The 18017-nt window shown below is 38.9% G+C and overlaps 1 protein-coding gene across 2 annotated transcripts in view; it reads right to left on the bottom strand.

Annotated features, from left to right (window-relative positions):
- Positions 1-18017, bottom strand: part of VAV3 (vav guanine nucleotide exchange factor 3) — a 149566-nt gene that overhangs the window by 37902 nt on the left and 93647 nt on the right. For both annotated transcript variants that reach the window (XM_079313787.1, XM_079313786.1), the window contains exons 18-19: positions 13469-13491; positions 10326-10371 (exon numbers count right to left, since the gene is read on the bottom strand). In XM_079313787.1, the coding sequence (XP_079169913.1) occupies positions 10326-10371; positions 13469-13491 (69 nt within the window). The remainder of the gene's footprint in view (positions 1-10325; positions 10372-13468; positions 13492-18017) is intronic.

The following is an 18017-nucleotide window of genomic DNA, read 5'->3' as shown; positions in this document are numbered from 1 at the left end:
TGAAGATGGCTTACATGATGAATAAATAAGCTGCAAAAGGATCTTTTACATGCAAAAATGAAAACATACAATATAATAATCCATCACTTGATCTTTGTTGCAAAATCAAGATGTTCTTGGTAAATTATCATAGGCAATAAAGATGGGTATCAAGTTCAGTCCCAGTCAAAACATCAATGATGCCACAGTTATCTCGTTGCATCTAAGATACTTTTGCTTCTTTCCTTGCCTGTCAGAGAAACCCTCATATATTCATCTGCACAGTAGTGAAGGTTCTCCTTACATTTTCTATTTCCAGTCTGAATGTGGATTATCCACTCCAGCAAAGTGTGACATTTGTTAAGACAGAAACCATATCCAAAAGCAATAAAGTATGTGGGTTGATATCCCAGGAAGTCAGGATGACCTCTCACTTTTATCTCCTCATTGTGGCTGCCTCCCATTACCAGTTTGCCATTATCTCACTCGTTATTTAGCCTGTGACCAGATGATCCAGAGATTCAAAAGGGGACACCTTAATGGGAAAAAACACCACACCTTGTGGCAACAGCCTGTAGTTACAGCAAAGAATCACCATAGATGAAACTGACAGCAGCAGAACACCCAGACATGGTTCTTTCTCCCAAAATATTGTCCTGACAAGGAATACACCTTAGACACTTAAATCCCAGCATCAGCTCTTTGAGCTGAGTTGATCACTCGGTGTTTCTCAGGAGCTTGAGCCTTGTGCAGAGCAATACACAGTGTTTAAATTGCAGAGTTTAAATTGCAGGGTTTAAATCAATACCACCAGAAATGGACAAAAACCAAAACTGGCACACAGTGCACAGGAGTAGTCAGAGCTTTAAGGCCCTGTTGTTAAACCTCATACTCTTCTCCTTTTCAGCCTTTCTTATCCCCAGGATAAAGCAAAAAAAGGGAGGGTGAAAATTATAGGGCAACTTGTAGGGTCTTCTATAAAGAAGAAATAAAGAACAAAATGTCATACAAGGTATAGCAGCGTTAGGTGAATTCCAGTGTGCTAAAATGATCCCTGGCAGTCACAAGGAGACTGCCACTGCCAGGAGTGTAGCACTGCTCTGGAGGGAAAGCTGTGATCCACACATGCAGCTTCTGTTATACCATATTTCATGCTATTTATTACTGTCAAACCCAATTAAGGAAAAAGTCCAAGAAGAGTTTAAAAAAAAAAAAAAAATCACACTTTATTGTCTGAACTAAAAGACAGTGCCTCATGCTCTCCCCTCTCCCACATGCCCTGTTCCAAACAGGCTGGTTAAAGAATAACCTCTAAGGTTAACAGACTGAGGCACAATTTCAAGGTATCAGATAATGAAGTTACTTTTTAATTCCCTGTTGCACACTGAAGCTTAAGAAAGGAAACTTATAAGAAGAGCAAGACTGAACATGTCTTCTATTTATTTGCAGGTCAGCAAGAGCAGCAATGAGGGCTGAATTCCAAGTTCTTTCACTTAATGCCTCAGAAAAGTACTTTACTTTTTTTCCTAAATAAACCACATCTAAGGGTTAAAACAACTGAATAAATTGATTCTACTGGAAAATCCATCGGATCAGGTTTTACAGTGTCACTACTTGAAAATGCTAAGTACCAAATAAATTCAAACATTACATTGCTGAGCTGTTAATTATGATCTGCAAGCTATTTCTTAATTCAGTATCATAAAAATAGGTAGTTATATGTGAAAACAATGTTCTAAAGAAACTCAGTTGTAATCAGTAGATGTCTCAACACAAATATCTGACAGTTGTAAAAGGCAGACTGGTAAAGTCTACTATAGAAACAGAATTTACAAGTACATGGATAATATCATGTAAAGACTACAAATACTCTTTAAGAACAAGTCAGGGACATTCTTTAGAGTCCTTTAAAGCAGACAAGGAAGAAACAGGATTATATATTAATGCTAATTAGCAAAATAACTTTAACAGGACTCACAATGAGGCTCTCTTCCATCTTACATGATATAAGAGGAAATTTTTCCACTCCTAGCCTCAATAAATAAACAACAAAAGGATTGGACATGAAAGGTTTGAACAACAGTATTTTTTTAAAAAATATAAGGCAGTGTCCAGAAACGTCACCCAAAAGAATCTGTGTTTGGCTCTTCCTTGTTCAAAAAATTAATAACCATTATTAAAATGGGAGTAAGTGTGAATTAGGTCTTGGAGAAGATGCAAAAGCATTTCTTTAAAAAGAACTCTACTTGCAAAAGATTGAAGGAAGATTTAATGAACAGGATTCAAGACTGGAGAATAACTCTGGCTGGAAGGATCTTTGGAAGCCATTTGGTCACACCTACATGAAGGACTCAAAGTAACCTATGGATTGAATACTCATACACAATGATGGAGTGTGAAAAAGGTATCATGATAGAGACAACAGATCTCAGAGGAATCGCTAAGTATTTTTTAAAATCAGTTCTTCAGTATCATAATCTAATTCTGCTCTGTACCAACACTAAGAAATTTCTTGTGGCAGGCACACAACTAGAAAGACTGACTCCTCTTGGACCTAGTAGCATGTACACAAGCCACCAGGATGGTCAGACATACAGAAGTGCTTCTGTATCAGAAGAATTAAGCAGATAATAGCTCTGTAGGTTAGAGGATATGTGACTGGAGGGAATATGACAGACAACTCACAGTGGCATAACAATAACCAGAGAAAAAGTACTCATTATTTCCTTATTTATTATGCATCTTCTAGATCCAAAAACATGCAGGTGTCAAAGTAATAAGTAGCAGGTTAAAAGCAAGAAAAAAAATGTGCTTTATTCACATCTAATTATAAAATTGACAGTTAAAGGATGTTGTGAAAATTTTAGATTGGTTTAAAAAGTGGTAATGAAAATGCATGGAAAGAAAATAAGGAGCTAAGAAACAAATTCACAAGGTAAGGTGGGAAGTACCACAGCACCTTACCCCAAATTCTATCCTTCAGCATCCATTTAATTGGCTACTGTTGGAGGGATCCTGAGCTAGCTTGGCCTGCAGCCTAACTCACCCTAACTCATTGTTCACTTCTCTGGGAACCCTGAAGTGGTGAGCAGATTAAAAACTCTCCTGAAAACCAGCATCAATTTCTCAGGCTCTTGCCTCTGGCCTCTTCTACCAAGCTTTAAAACCTTCCTCAGGCAAAAGGCAGATGCAGTTCTGGGAGCTTCTCTTGTGTGAATTTTCAGCAGTCTTTTTTCTCCCATGGGATGGCTGCTTTCAATTTTACAATGTTTCCCAAATTCTTTGTGTGAGAATTACTTTGAAGTAGTGATCAAATACTGATTTAGTTAAATGAGTAAGCCACAAAAAAAGAAACCATATGCTTTAGAGTACTGTTAAAATTCAGTTACTTTTGACTATTTTTAATCATTCATTGCCTTATTATCTTTGTTTTGCCTTCTGAGAATAACAGCACCCTAAAGATTAAAATCAGATATGAAAATAGATGGGTAAATGCAATATTCCTCTTGAAGATGAATAAGAGATTTGTAAGTCCCAATAAACTTTACCAAATACCAAGCAATTCCCTTCCACTTGCCAAGGTAAGTAAAGGCAAATTTGGGCCATATAGCTGCTGGCACAGGTCTCTTCCTTTTTTGGAAACAGTGCTGCAATACTTTTGTGTGTGTTTGAAATACAAAACAGTATAATTTTTTGTTTTTTGATCATACTTGTATATCCATTTTGTCCACCTCTACTTGACCTTTTCCCTTTTTCTTCCTGACAACTTTCTTGCAGTTATCTCTAAACAGTGAAGATTTGCTTAAATAGTTGATGTTGAGTGTTTTTAAGCAGAAAAAGAGAAAGATATTGAAGGATTTTTAATCCACTTCAGCTTAAAAAATTATGTTAGCATATGGCTAAGCATGTATTGAACACCATTATTTCTCTAAGAGAAAAATAAAATGTTAATTGCTTAAGATATAGAGACAGTCCCAAAAACACATCCAATAAGACAAAAGAGTTTAAATCACTCAACTACAAACTAATCTTGCAATCCAACCAGACAAGGATGAAAGAGTTTGACAAAATAAATACATTTCACCCTTTGGCATCTGGGTCTTCTGATGTTTAATTAAAAGAAAAGGCTAAAGGCTATGTTCTTCTCTGAATGCTAGCTCACTGCTGAGATGCCAAGGGGACAGCACCTTTCAAATACCTCTCGCCAACAGGAATGTAAAAATACTTTAAATTTAAAATAAAACAACCCAAATAAAAATCATTAAACTGCATTTGAAATGCTTCGTTGGAAGACAAAACTCTGCTTCACCTTCCAGAAATGCATTAGTGGAAAATTTCTTGGTGCAAAACATTAGACATGTCTTTTCTTGTAACACAAAGATGAATTCATTATTTTGTGAAGCAAAAAGGCAAAGATCTTGAATGTAACATGTATTTTTAATAAGCATGTGAGATAAATTAATTTGATCTCACAAATCAGGCCACACAATTCAGCACATCTCTGAATTAAAACACTGCTGTTGATGCCCAGCCAAGAGAAGCTGTCCCATGATGTGGGACCACAGAGAAATTCACTGGCTCTGGTCACAAACACCAACCCCATCCCAGCCACTTGATGTAAAGTGTGCTCAAACATGTCTATCAGTTCCAAGAGATGGCCAGGTTGAGCTGCAATCAAAGGCCCTCCAAGAACTACAAGATCCCACACCATGTCAGCATCACATCTCTCCTGCCCAGCAGTGTTCTCTTTGCGGCAAGTGTGCTCCCAGCTGCCCTGTTAAACCCCTTCTGACCTGCAATTCCTCTGCCCCACAAAGATTTCTAGAGACATGGATACATTATAGGTACCTGGAACAAAGTGCTTAAGCTGTGTAAAAAAGGAAAAAGTATCCATACCTGAATAAAAACCAGCCAAAAGTTAAATGTGTGTCATAAATGAGTAAAATCAAACCTCGTGTTTGGTTCTGTAGCTTGCTTAAAACATGACCATGCAGAGAAGTCTTAAGTTATTCAATAAATCTAAACAAACATTATAAAAGACCTCCAACTTGGTCAACTATTTATTCACTAGAGGAAGCTTCACGAAACAGTTCTCTTTGCTCTAGTATTCCTCCTGGCTTTCCTCAATTTAATTTACAGTCACACTTGTTTTGTTCAGCCATTAAAACATATCATTGTGTTCCATGTTAACAGTATATAAAGCTGGACAGAATGCCATATGTATATTCCTGAGGGATTGCTATTCACTCCTACATTTTATTTACAGGAAATATAATTAAATAACAATATTAAACATATAAATGTATATGAAAAACACCTATCACTGTATTTCTTGATATTCAGGATATCCTTTACCAAAGCAAAAAGATGCTACTGGGTCTAATTAATCCTGATGAAGACAAACCTAATAAAGAGATACTATCAATGACATCAGCCAACTCCTCATGAAATACTGGGGGCTTATTCAATGCTTCTTTGGTTTTGTTTTTTTTTGTTTTGGTTTGTTGGTTTGTAGGTTTTTTTCTTGTTAGACCTTTTCCTGTGGCTTAAAACCAAGATAAATTCTTGTTCTCAACACTGATACTGACAGCCAGTTACTTAGCACTGGGCCACCAAAGCCACAGCTAGAATCCCAGGTAGCTGCTGCCACTGCTAAAGTGGAGAAATAAATTCCTGAGTGCCTGTTTTCAGCACTGGGCTTTACACTGCAGGAGGTTATCTTTTCTCATCCATGAAATTGGGTATTCTCTGTACTAGGCTGAATGAAAAAGACAACAGTCAGTCAGGACAACTAAGGATGGGCCTGGATAGCTCAATAAAACCAAAAATGAGTGACATGCTCCAAATTCTTAGTTAAAGAGTAGTTTTATCTATAACAACTGCATACTTGGCAAAGAATTATCTGCTGGTTGGGATATCCCAGCCTTTGAGTTTGAGCCAGATTTTGCTTTTGGCTGGGCATATGCTTGGAGTGGCACTGAAATGGAAATCAGAGTCAGACTTGCATATCATAGAGCACACTGTGTAAGGATTTGTTGAAATATCTCACAGTCTAGAATGTTTTATTCTTTACTGAAAAGAAATTTAAACCACCAATATGGCCATATCCCCTAATTTTTATTCCAAAGACAAGATGCAAACCAGCACACTACACTAACACCTGAATATTGTTTCACTGACTACTAATCACATACATATAACAACACAACCTAGTTAAAAGATTCCAAAATCCAACTTCAACAAAATATGAAACACAAAGTAGCTTATTTCTCACCATAGCTAAGGAAATAAACATATGTCCAGTATTGAAATTCTCCCTGCAGAGATTGTTGTTTGTTTAATGCATATACTTCAGGCCATAAACCCAGTGACTCTCTTCAGATCCTGAGGGGTTTTTAATAATCTGTCTAAAACCAATATTAGAGGATTCACAAAGCAATTATGGACCAAACACCAACCAGAAATACAAATACCTCTTTTTAAAATTATTATTTGAACTTTGAATTCCCGGGCTGAAAAATACATTTGCCCAAGCTATTGCATTGTATACGTGACTTGCCAGTATTGTGTCCCTCCATCCCAAAAAAGTCAGACAATATTTTACTTTCTGTGGAGGGAAAAATATTGGTTCTGGCCCTTAGTTCAGAACTGAGGTTTTCGAATCTTTAATCCTTGCTTATAAAGAAACCAGCTGTTTAAGAAGTCAGAACGTGCTCAGCAGTGATCTTGCACAGATCAGATTTTGAGTCTAATCTACAATGAATCTTGACTATAAGGCTCCCAGTATTCTATTTTTAAAAGCTTATCCTTCTGATATGAAATATACTTTCACACTTCAGAGATTAAAATTCCAATGTTTATATTAGCAGAAGTGTTTAGGCTAAAACCAGTTTCAAAAACACTAAGCTGTGAATCTACCGCATTTAGACTATATACTATAAAAAAAAAAAAAAACCAAAAAAAAACAAATACTGCAAACACTCACTGTACTATTTCAATAGCTGGGAAAGGCTGTAATTTTTACTCAAATGGAAATAATTTTGTATTTATTTTAATTTAAAATATTGGTCAGACTGCATCATCCTTCTCAAGAATTCAATAAGAATTTGTGCTTATGAATATACATATGAATGGTTCACTTGTCATTTAAGCCAATAGTGCATTTTCAATGCTTAAATATATTCCCTACATGAGAATAAAATTTCAGATGCCCATCCTATGCAAAAACTGACACCAGTCTGATTACTTCTCAAATATATTTAAGCAGATTCATGTTGTTCTATAGTCACATGCAAGCTGCAGACCAAATTTTCCCTGGATTTATAGCTGCAGGTGTATTCACCAGTTCACTTCATCAATGGCATTTATTATGTCCTGCTTAATCCAAAGAAACGTTATTTAAAACCTGCCCCACTAAAATTTAGTAGATGAAGTAATTCAGGAGCCCTCTGCAACTGAATTGCAGGCTGAAGGCCTAGTGCACAGAGTAAAGACAAAATCATATTTTGTAGGATTTCCAGTCTTTTCTTCACATGTATAACTTCTTCAAACTTTTATTTTTGTACGCATTTTTCTCAGAATTGCTTTCATTCCATGGGAATTTCTCTGCTCCATTATCCATTAATCATTTTTCCTTCTACCCTTTCTTTTTATTCAGCACAAAGCAAATCTTGAGGAGGGAACTGTCACTGTCAAAACTTTTAACCCAACTTCAAAGAAACACAAATGAAAAAGGCATAAATTAACTAATTGCCTTTAGGGTACTTCAGCTAGATAGGTTCCTTCATCAATGAGCTTTACCAGAAGGAAACAAGATATATTAATCTAGTATCCTCCCATCGTTTTGTTTAGACCATCCTTCAACTTGTACTACTGCTCATCAAATTTAAATGACTTTTCATTCTGGGCTAAGCTGTGTCAGCAAAAGTTGAATTTTACTCTAAGGATAAAAAGAGAAGCACCAAAGCATTAACTTGACTGTGCTATTCATGATTGTCTACTAAAATAGCCAAGACACACAGAACAATCTTGACAAGTTGCAAACCAAAATATTTTTTTATATATTTATTGGTGATATCAAACTGCATCAATATTTAGTCCCTGCAGGTGCTGGTTATTGATTCACAGCAAGTGTCTGCTCCCTAACCTAACACCCATGCTTCAGCACCAGCACATCACTCACTGCAGCAGCAGCAGCAGCCCAAACCTTCTAAAGACAAGGCAGTCTGGGCAGTCAACCTTTTGACCACCTCTCTCAGCAAAAAGAGCATCCTGGTGCTCAGACTCCAGAATTTTACGTGTCAGTGCTCTTGGAAAGCTCTGAGGCTCCATGCAGTAATGTATGTCTGACATGACTGATCTCTTCCAAGTGCTGCCCTCTGGATAGCATCTGTCTCTCAAGGCAATGTGCAATCTGATGAACAGTGGTACTTAGATTATGTAAAACAGATGCCAGGAGTTTACCAAAGACTTTAAAAGTTATACCCAGCAATCTACAGGAGGACACAGAATGTCTATCCTGACAAAATGCAAAACAAATGTTCATTTCATTTGAAAACCAACAGTGTATGCACAGAGCACATTAGTATGTAATATATTTCTCACTATTATTTATTTAAAACCTTTGAAATATCAGAAGCAATTCTATAAGAAGGCTTCTAGAGTCATGTCTCTAATAAAGGGATTTACTGCTCATGCAAACATTCTGCATTTCTTTTGGCTTTCAAAAGTATTATGAGGACCAAGAACTTCATAACAAGAATATCCCAACAACTCAAGAACTGTTCTGTGTAGGTAAATGGACAAAGCAGGGGGCAAGCAGAACTGCATTTTAGGCATTGGCTACATGCAGCTTTTAAACACCTACTTAATTCATCTACTTCTGGTGACTTCAATGGTACTTAGTCTTCAATAAAAAACTACTTTTAAAGTATCCTTGTACATAAAAATCCTGCAAATACTTCTATCAGACTTCAACGGCAAGTAAAATCACCAGTATACTCAAAAGGTTCTCAAAGCTAAATTACTTGACCTTCTATGACTCTACATGAGACAGCTGAACCTATAAGGGCTATTCTGCAAGCACACAATTACACTTGACTGCAACATGCAATGAATGGGAAGAACTCAGTCTTGTTAGCAAACACTTGGAAGAAATCATCCCCTTCTGCATTATTTAATTCCTACCCTTGATGTTTTCCCCTCTGACTGTATTAATTTTCAGAGTTACAGGGTGCTCATTTTTTTCTTTTATGACTGCAGTCATCAGGACACACAGAACAATTTCTAGAATCATGAAGCAGGTTTATTTTGCCAGAGGGAACAAAGCGACGATACGTGTTCCAAAACATGTCAAAGGTACGTGAGTAAGAAAGGTGTGGTCTGCTTCAGCTAGTTACAACATTTAGACTTTCCAAGCCAAGGCAGCTGCAATGCTAGTGGCACAACCAGCATTCCTACTTTTTAAAAAGTGCTTAGCTCTGCCAGGCTATAATGTGGTGTGCAGAATTGCCATCCTGTTTAATGTTTAACTCAACCATTCTCAGATGTCCACATTTAGAAATATTTAATAATCCACAGCTTGCTTTTATTCCAAATAATATCTGCATAACAAATCTCCGGTAATTAAACTATACAAGAAACATAAAGGACAGAAATGTAATTACTGTAAAAAATGAAACTAAAAATATCACACAGTTACACTGAAAAACATTGAATATTTTACACAGACAGATAATGGGTCTCCAGAGGAAATGTTCACCCACTTGAGAACACAACCTATAACCATGCATTTAATTTTCTTAAGGGCTGCTGCTGCCATGATTCCACAGAAGTATCTACTATAAACTAACAGAAAAAATAAAATCACTTTGAAAATCAATATAAAACTGCAATTGGTTTATGCCTTTCAGAAAAGCAACTCCTAAGTTAAGCACTGAGCACCACTACAGATAGAAGCTGAGAATACCCACAACTTGAAGACTTAGAACCTGAGTTTTATAAGCAACTGTCTGCTATTCATCCCTTAGTTACTTCTTTTAAAACTACAGAGTACAGTAGGGTGGGTCATGTTAACTGAAAGCCCAGAGGCATTTTGTTGTTCAAATAGAACCAGAGCTCTACTTTAAGAAACAACTAGGGGAAAAAAAAATTAAGAGTTCAACCAGCTGACCTTATCTTTGAAATCACAAACAGAGCAATTGCTTTAGACCTTCATGAACTCAGCAGTCAAATCCTCAGCATTGTGTGCATGGCAATAGAGTACACAATGCAACTTAAAAAAGCAAGTTTCAGCTTTCTTACTCTTTTCATTTCATGTTGAAGTATTAAAAAGTCATGATACAAACCTGGGTCCACGTGTCTAGAGCTTCTTCTAATTCCATTTGTTCGTTTCTGCAGAGCAAAAATAAGAATCAAGGATATGAATAAACATGTTTTCATGGAGGCTTACTGAAATCCTTTCATGACCACAATCTACTAGGCAAAGTTGGTTTTCTTAAGTTATTTCCCCCAACCGCCAACACAATTATCTTTATCTTGTAGAAAGATCACACTTTGAAAAATATTCTTAGCAATCTTGATGACTTTTTCATATATCCCATTTTTTCTGACACTGGGCTGAAAGAGTCTCAGTCCATAGAAGGTTTGTTTAAACAGCAATATTTTTTGATACTAAGAACAAATGTATTTTTTAATCATTTATAAATAGGATAGGGTAAAAGCATGCAGTCTGGCATTATCAGCCCCAAACAACATCCACCAACACAAAAGGCAAAGCCACTTGCATTGCTTTAATAAGGTAGAAACTTTCACTATTCCTACTTTAAACTGAAGCTAACTACAATTCCCTAGGGAATGCTTAACTTTCTTTTTTTTTCTGGGTAAGTATTTAAATGTATTTAGGAACTCGTCTCTCTAAAATTGGAGGAATGGAAGTTGTGGGAAATCAGAAACTCTCTGACAAGACTCTGATTATTCCAATTTATTTTCTATATTTTACACATTAAGACCTTGCTATGGATCCCTGGAAATTTCAACATGAAATAATGCATATCTGTGAACAACTCATCTGCTTTTGCAAACTTGTTTTATCAGGTAACTTGCATGATGGTTCATGCATTTATTTATTTTTTAATCAAACCAAGCAGAGAAAGGCATGTTGCATAACAAAGGGAACAATTAGGTTGTTCTGATTTACTCGCCGTTGATATAAGCTGATGCAGGACACACACCAAGGCAAGCCAGAAAGCAGTAACCTGAGGCATAACCAAATTACCAAGCCCTGTAGCAGGCAAGCAAAATCAAAAGTTTGGTTTTGAAAATAGCTTTCAAACTCTCGAGTCCTTGGAAATATTCTCTCTGTACCCCACAAGTTTAATTAAAGAAAGGACATGAGTTTTGCTTAAAGAATAAAAATTTAAATCTGCTGCCACAATGAAGACAGCAGTACTGGATAAAAGCAAAATGCTCAATTATGTCCTACTCAATTATGTCCTATATTGTTTTTTATACCATGTTACTGATATGGATTGATTTAGATTGGTGAGCAACCACAGATTTGCACAAGAAAGGGAAAGGGGAAGGACTTGGAAAATTACAATGGGAGACAGAGAAAGACTTAATTGAAATAAAAACAACAGAGGGACTGTGACAACTCAAGTGATATACACCAAAATATGGCTGGAAAACGGTTTTAAGGAAATAGTCCTTGAGCTGTATGAAAACGTGCTCAATACCCTTAAACATACTGATTTACTAGTAGGTTCTTTACTTTACTGGTATAAAACCTAAAACCACGTTTTCCAAAATTAAAGTCCCTCATCTATGCTTAAGTTTTCTTCTGCACAGAGAGAATTAAAGCAGACACTTAAATAGGAGTCTTGGTAAAAATCAATGTAATCTTGATGTTTTGGATCAACTCAATAGGCAATAGTAAATCAATAGCTCCAGAAAGGAGGCCTTTATTTTCCTAAGAAAAAACAGTATACCTATTTTTTTTTGTCCAGACACAGTAAGGTCACCACAGTTAGTTTTAGGAAGCCTTGTCCACTAAGCCCAGTAGATGACCTGCTCACAGCTCTCCAGCCATGCCTGCCAGATGCAGGACTGAGAAGGCATCAGGCAAATGGACCACACTGTGATTCCCATAGTTTAGAGTGCCCTTACTCAGCACATCTGTCAAGGCAGAGGCACAGAAGGCTGGGCAGATGCATGGGTGAGGATGCAGTGAGGACAGCAGGCAGGGGCTGGGCACAGGCAGGGGCAGGGGCTGGGCACAGGCAGGGGCTGGGCACAGGCAGGGGCAGGGGCTGGGCACAGGCAGGGGCTGGGCACAGGCAGGGGCAGGGGCTGGGCACAGGCAGGGGCAGGGGATGGGCACAGGCAGGGGCAGGGGCTGGGCACAGGCAGGGGCAGGGGATGGGCACAGGCAGCACACCCCTCTCCTCTGCCAGAGCTCCCCCACCACATGATTCCCCTGCAGGATCCCAGGAGCAGAAGCCCACCTGGGGCCCACATCCCAGGAGCTCAGAGGGTGCAGAGCTGCCTTCACCCAGCCCCACTGCTGTCCGGGGTTCCAGTGACACCCAAACAGCTCAAACATCAGAAAGCAGAGACATGGTCAGCCCTGCACACAGCTATCCCTGCACCAGCCATGGCAGCAATAACATCCTCCCATCCCCCCTAAACACAGCCATGCTTATGGAGAGCCCCAACATGCACATTCACATGCTGTTCATAACTAGCATGTCACTTAAGCAATCACTATAAACTTCTGACCTAAAATAGATGCTAGAAACTATTATGCTCTAGGTCTGAAGTGCTGCCTTTCTTTTGTCAGACAGGACAGACAAAACCCAGCTGCTGTGTCCTCCTGTACAACAGTGAAAGGGCCCCAGGAGCTGGCCAAAAAATAACACAGGGTGGCTTGCAGCCTTCCCAGGTGACAGCAAGCTGCACTAGGTGCATGACAGCAGCTGCTCTGTTCAGGTCCCACTCTGATGTTCTCTCCAGGTTATATAAACTCATTCCACAGGATACCTCTGCAAGCAAAGTCCCTTCACATGAAGGGGCAAACACTGCTCTGCCAACTTTTCGTCACCCCACTGTTCTCTGGCATGGCAGAGAAAAAGAAAAGAAAAAAAAAAACTTTTAACTCTACAGACAGATTTTGTCTAGGAACTGTAAGGATCTAACCACCAGCTGTGAAGCAATGTTTTCTTACCTGTATCTTAAAAAAGCATCTCCGCCCCTTTCAGGGCTCTCAGCACTCATTTTGCTGCAAGTTTAATGCACATTTTGAGCAGAAGACATTCACATTTAACCATGAATACCTTGTTGGTTGGACAACTTCTACAGCACTCTAAAGAAATCTGCTTGCAAACCCAGAAGAAAAACATACCTTCTTCCATCAGCATGTACACAAAGTAATAAGGAGCTCTTATGTCACCAACAAAACAAACAGCACATGCAAAAGAAAACAAATCCTTACCTCGTGTTTCACGTTTCCATGTTCTGAAACATAAGTAAAAATTGGCATTATTGTTGATTGCAAACTGTGCAGGTTTTATAGAGCCCGTGCTGTTAGAGAAACCCCGCTGCCTCCTTCAGCCACGGGAGCGGAGCCGCCGCCCCGAGCCCGGGCGCGCCGGGCGCTGTTGAGCAAACCCGGCCGCGCTCATTGGCCCCGCCGGGCTGCGCCCATGGCCGGGGCCGGGCACGGCTCGGCACGGCACAGAACAGAACAGCTCCGGGCACGGCACAGCACGGCTCGGCACGGCACAGCACGGCTCCGGGCACGGCTCCGGGTACGGCACAGCCCGGCTCCGGGCACGGCTCGGTCCTCCCCTCACGGCTCCGGGCACTGCCCCGGGCACAGCAGGCCAGGACACCACCCCAATAAACGCTACGGTTTATCAACGCTGACTCCTTGGAAAGTCAGAGCCGCAGTTCACTCCAAGTCGAGCTCACATCTTTTTTTTTTTTTCCCTCTGTCTTTTCAGTGTGATAAGGTTTATCAAGGTTAAACACACACCTTTAGCTTCAAAGTGTTCTATGTTTCATGCTCAATTCGGCATTGCATTACTATAACTAGAGGTCGATGCCACTGCTGCTTTATTTGCTTTTACTACAAGTGCTATTATGGTAAAAATTAGAGCAAAAGTCCTTTGGGACATCAGAAAGCCTGAATAAAGCCAGTGACACTTGAGCGCACACACACTACCAGGCATCACAAAAGGCACAAAAGAAGATATCCTTTTCACATGTCCTTTGAATGCCTAATCTGATAGCAGATATTTGGGTAATTTGGATTTGGGTAATTCAGAAACTCTGGATTTTGGGTGGGTGCCTTAGCAAAGCTGTGTTTGCCCATGTGTGCCTCACACACTGCACACGTTGCTGGGCTGGTCTCTCTGTGATTCAGGACACTGGAAAACTTTTACTGTAATAACTTCTGACATATCCACAGTAAAACAGATAATAAACGTAAACTGCAAGTCCCCTTTAGTTCCTCTGGGAAAGGCTGTTTAAGCAGTGAGTGTGGGAAAACAAAAGGCCTGGCGTGTCGAGGCCGAGCCCACAGCAGCGCTGGCACAGCTCCGCTCACGTAGGCCCGCAGTCCTGCCAGCACAGAACAGCACAGAACAGAACAGAACTGCACAGAACAGAACTGCACAGCACAGAACTGCACAGAACTGCACAGAACAGAACTGCACAGAACTGCACAGAACAGAACAGAACTGCACAGAACAGAACTGCACAGAACTGCACAGAACAGAACTGCACAGAACAGAACTGCACAGAACAGAACTGCACAGAACAGAACTGCACAGAACTGCACAGAACAGAACTGCACAGAACTGCACAGAACTGCACAGAACTGCACAGAACAGAACTGCACAGCACAGAACTGCACAGCACAGAACTGCACTGCACAGAACTGCACAGAACAGAACTGCACAGCACAGAACTGCACTGCACAGAACTGCACAGAACAGAACTGCACAGCACTGCACAGAACTGCACAGCACTGCACAGAACTGCACAGCACAGAACTGCACAGCACAGAACTGCACAGCACAGAACTGCTCAGCACAGAACTGCTCAGCACAGCACTGCACAACAGTGCACTGAGAGAACTCCTGGGAGCGAGTACAACCTTCCCAAAGGGGCAGTTTGCATCTGGAGCGAGCAAAGAGAAGGGAAATAAGCCTGCCCAAAGGAGGAGATGCAGCTAGTCTGTTGAGGTTTTCTAAGCACCCTGAGGGAATTAGTTGCCTAAGTGCTGCTGAAATTCAATATAATTTTGGTATTTCAGAATCTAATATGCCTTTGAGAATTTTTGCCAAAATCTGAATGAAATCTCCTCTTCTATATGTTTGATCTCGGCATTATGAATGACTTCAAATGAAGGGAAATCTTAGAGGTTAAGTAGTTGCAAAGGAAGCCTAAACTTCAAATCTAGTCTTAGGGATTTTCTTTCTTTTCTATATTCTAAAGACTTATATTTATTTCAGAAGATCCTTTATCAAAAAGTTGAAATGGAAATGTTGTTCTATCATCCAATTGGAATGAATTAATCTGATTTTTAAACGTTGCCACTGAATATTATTTTTACCTCTAGAAAATATCCCAAATTAACTAGATGAATGAGTTCCAGCTGGTGATCAGAGCATCCCAAAGGTTTTTATAATAAGTAATTAGGAAATTCAGTGATTAACTTTCAATAACTGAATAACTGAATTGAACAAATCACTACATAAGAAGATAACAAATACTCCTGATCATTCATGTAAAATAAATTTCATTAAAAGGGAAGTGAGGGATTTAGATTAAGAAGAAAACCAACACTGATGGACCAAAATGCCATTACTGTTAACACTTCAGGAATAGAAAACAATATCCAGTATCTGTATTTCCACCTATAAGCCTATTCAAAAAATTAAGACTTGTCTTGTTATTTCATTACAGTTTAAATATATTTGCATTTCAGAATATTCTGTATTGAAATATTTGTATCGTGTCCTCATGAAAGATCTGTTTTCCAAACATTACACAAGTACAAGACCAAGTAAACCTTAATTTCTATTTTTAGAGGAAAAAATAAATTATATTTTACACATGACAACTTTAATTCAAGTTCCTGCTCACCACCAGTGTGCCAATGAAATCATCAAGTGAGTCCTCAGTTCTGACAGCCACATAATTAATGCCATAGTTCAGCACAGTTTGGGGGTTTTTCTTGTTTATTCACTGAGGCAATATTACCATTGGGTCACATTTTGAACACCATATTTTACCATAGAAGCAAGAGGAGCAGCAGCTGGCCTCAATAAGTGAGGAAGCACAGCTCAGAAAATGGGACTAAGCTGCTCTTCAGGGATGCAACAAAGCAGCTGCATTTACATGCTAACTAAACAGAGTAAATAAAAAGTATATGTAATAAGCTACTCACCTTTTTATTTTAAAAGAAAAGTCGAAAATTAAAATGCAGGAACTATAAACTAAGTCCCTTGGAAGGAGCTGTGGGACTACGTGCTCCTTTCCAGTCATTTAGCCAGTTATTACTCAATCAGAACAAAATTAGAAATGTGACCCAGATGTACCACAATGAAGGACCCTAAAAAACATCAAGCACCCTAACTGGCTTTTGTTCAGATTGAGCAAGAATCATTAGTTAAGCAATACAGCTCAACCTGTGTTGCAGTTTTTAAAAAAAGTGGCATAACTCCAATGAACTTTGTGAGATTTGAGCATTTACTTGTCAATTCAGTTGACACGAGAGGTTTGGAGGAGAGCCAGCAACTTTGCAACTATTGATTAAGTCAGCAAAAACGTAAATAGTGAAAGCTGCTGGTTTCTGTTGAGATGTCAAGAGCACAGGCTTTTCATGAATAATCTCTAATGTGCTGTAGTGAGCAATTAGGACATGAACAGCATGGACTGTATCATTGGGCAGCACACTACTGTATGAAAGCAATTCTAAACTTAACTCATTCACATGCCAACATTGTCTTTTAAGTTCATCTCACAGTTGAAGCAACTTATTTTCCATCTGAAGAAATAGAATACCTTTTCAAATGAAATTAAAGAAATCATGCATAAGTTAAGTAAAATTTACTATAAAAAGGACCAGCTAATGTTTGTCTCAGCTAATGTTTTTCTCATCTATTTATGACCTGATGAGACACGCCTTTAACATTCCCTGGGAAAAGCAATATAAAGAAGAAAATTCTGTGGGTTTGGCACTATACTTAAAAAATTCAAAACACTTTCAGATTCTAGAATCATTGGAGGTTTCTCTAATTGAAATATTCAATAGTCAGTAGAACCAGCAAGCATTTGCCTGAGAATACTTAATTCAGCATAATTTGATGGACTTGGAAAAATTCCAGTGTGGAAATAAAAACAAATTGTTGATTCTGCTGATTTAGACTAGAAAACAGACTGGACTTCTTCAGTATGTTCTGGGCAGAGTGAAACTGTTTTGTCAACCCTCTGAAGAAATTGCAAGGGACGCAGAACAGTGTGTACAATAAAAGTGGGAACAACAAGGGATACAGCTTCTCCCTTTGGCTACCAAAGGTGTGTCTTACTCATCCTTGCTTACCCAAGGCCCCAGTCTTAAACATTCCCAGACACAAACCCTTCCAGCCAGTGGGAAAGCATCACCAGATGAGTGAAATTGCTCTGTGCCATGAAATAAGACATAGGAATGCAGTTGAGAAGCCAGAAGATTTGACAAGGGAGAGGAGATGCCCTCATAGCCAGCAGAGGAAAGAACACTACATATGTCTTTATAAATGGCCTGTCACAGAAATATGTCCATCCATTTTCTAATCCTTGTGTTCAAGGATTTCATACAGTCTAAGATCGTGCAATCAGACTCAAAGAAATTCATCAGAACATTAGCCAGGATTCCAAATCACAGAAAGATTACGTAATAGGGCAGAAAAGTAAAATATATGAAAATTTAGAGGACTATTTGAGGATGTACAGGACAGCATTTTAAGGGGGAAAAAAAGGGTTAAATTAATAAT

This window comes from Erithacus rubecula (genome assembly GCF_903797595.1).
Source record: "Erithacus rubecula genome assembly, chromosome: 10".
NCBI lineage: Eukaryota > Metazoa > Chordata > Aves > Passeriformes > Muscicapidae > Erithacus > Erithacus rubecula.
Note: the sequence above shows the minus strand (reverse complement) of the source record. Positions and strands in the feature narration are given on the sequence as shown.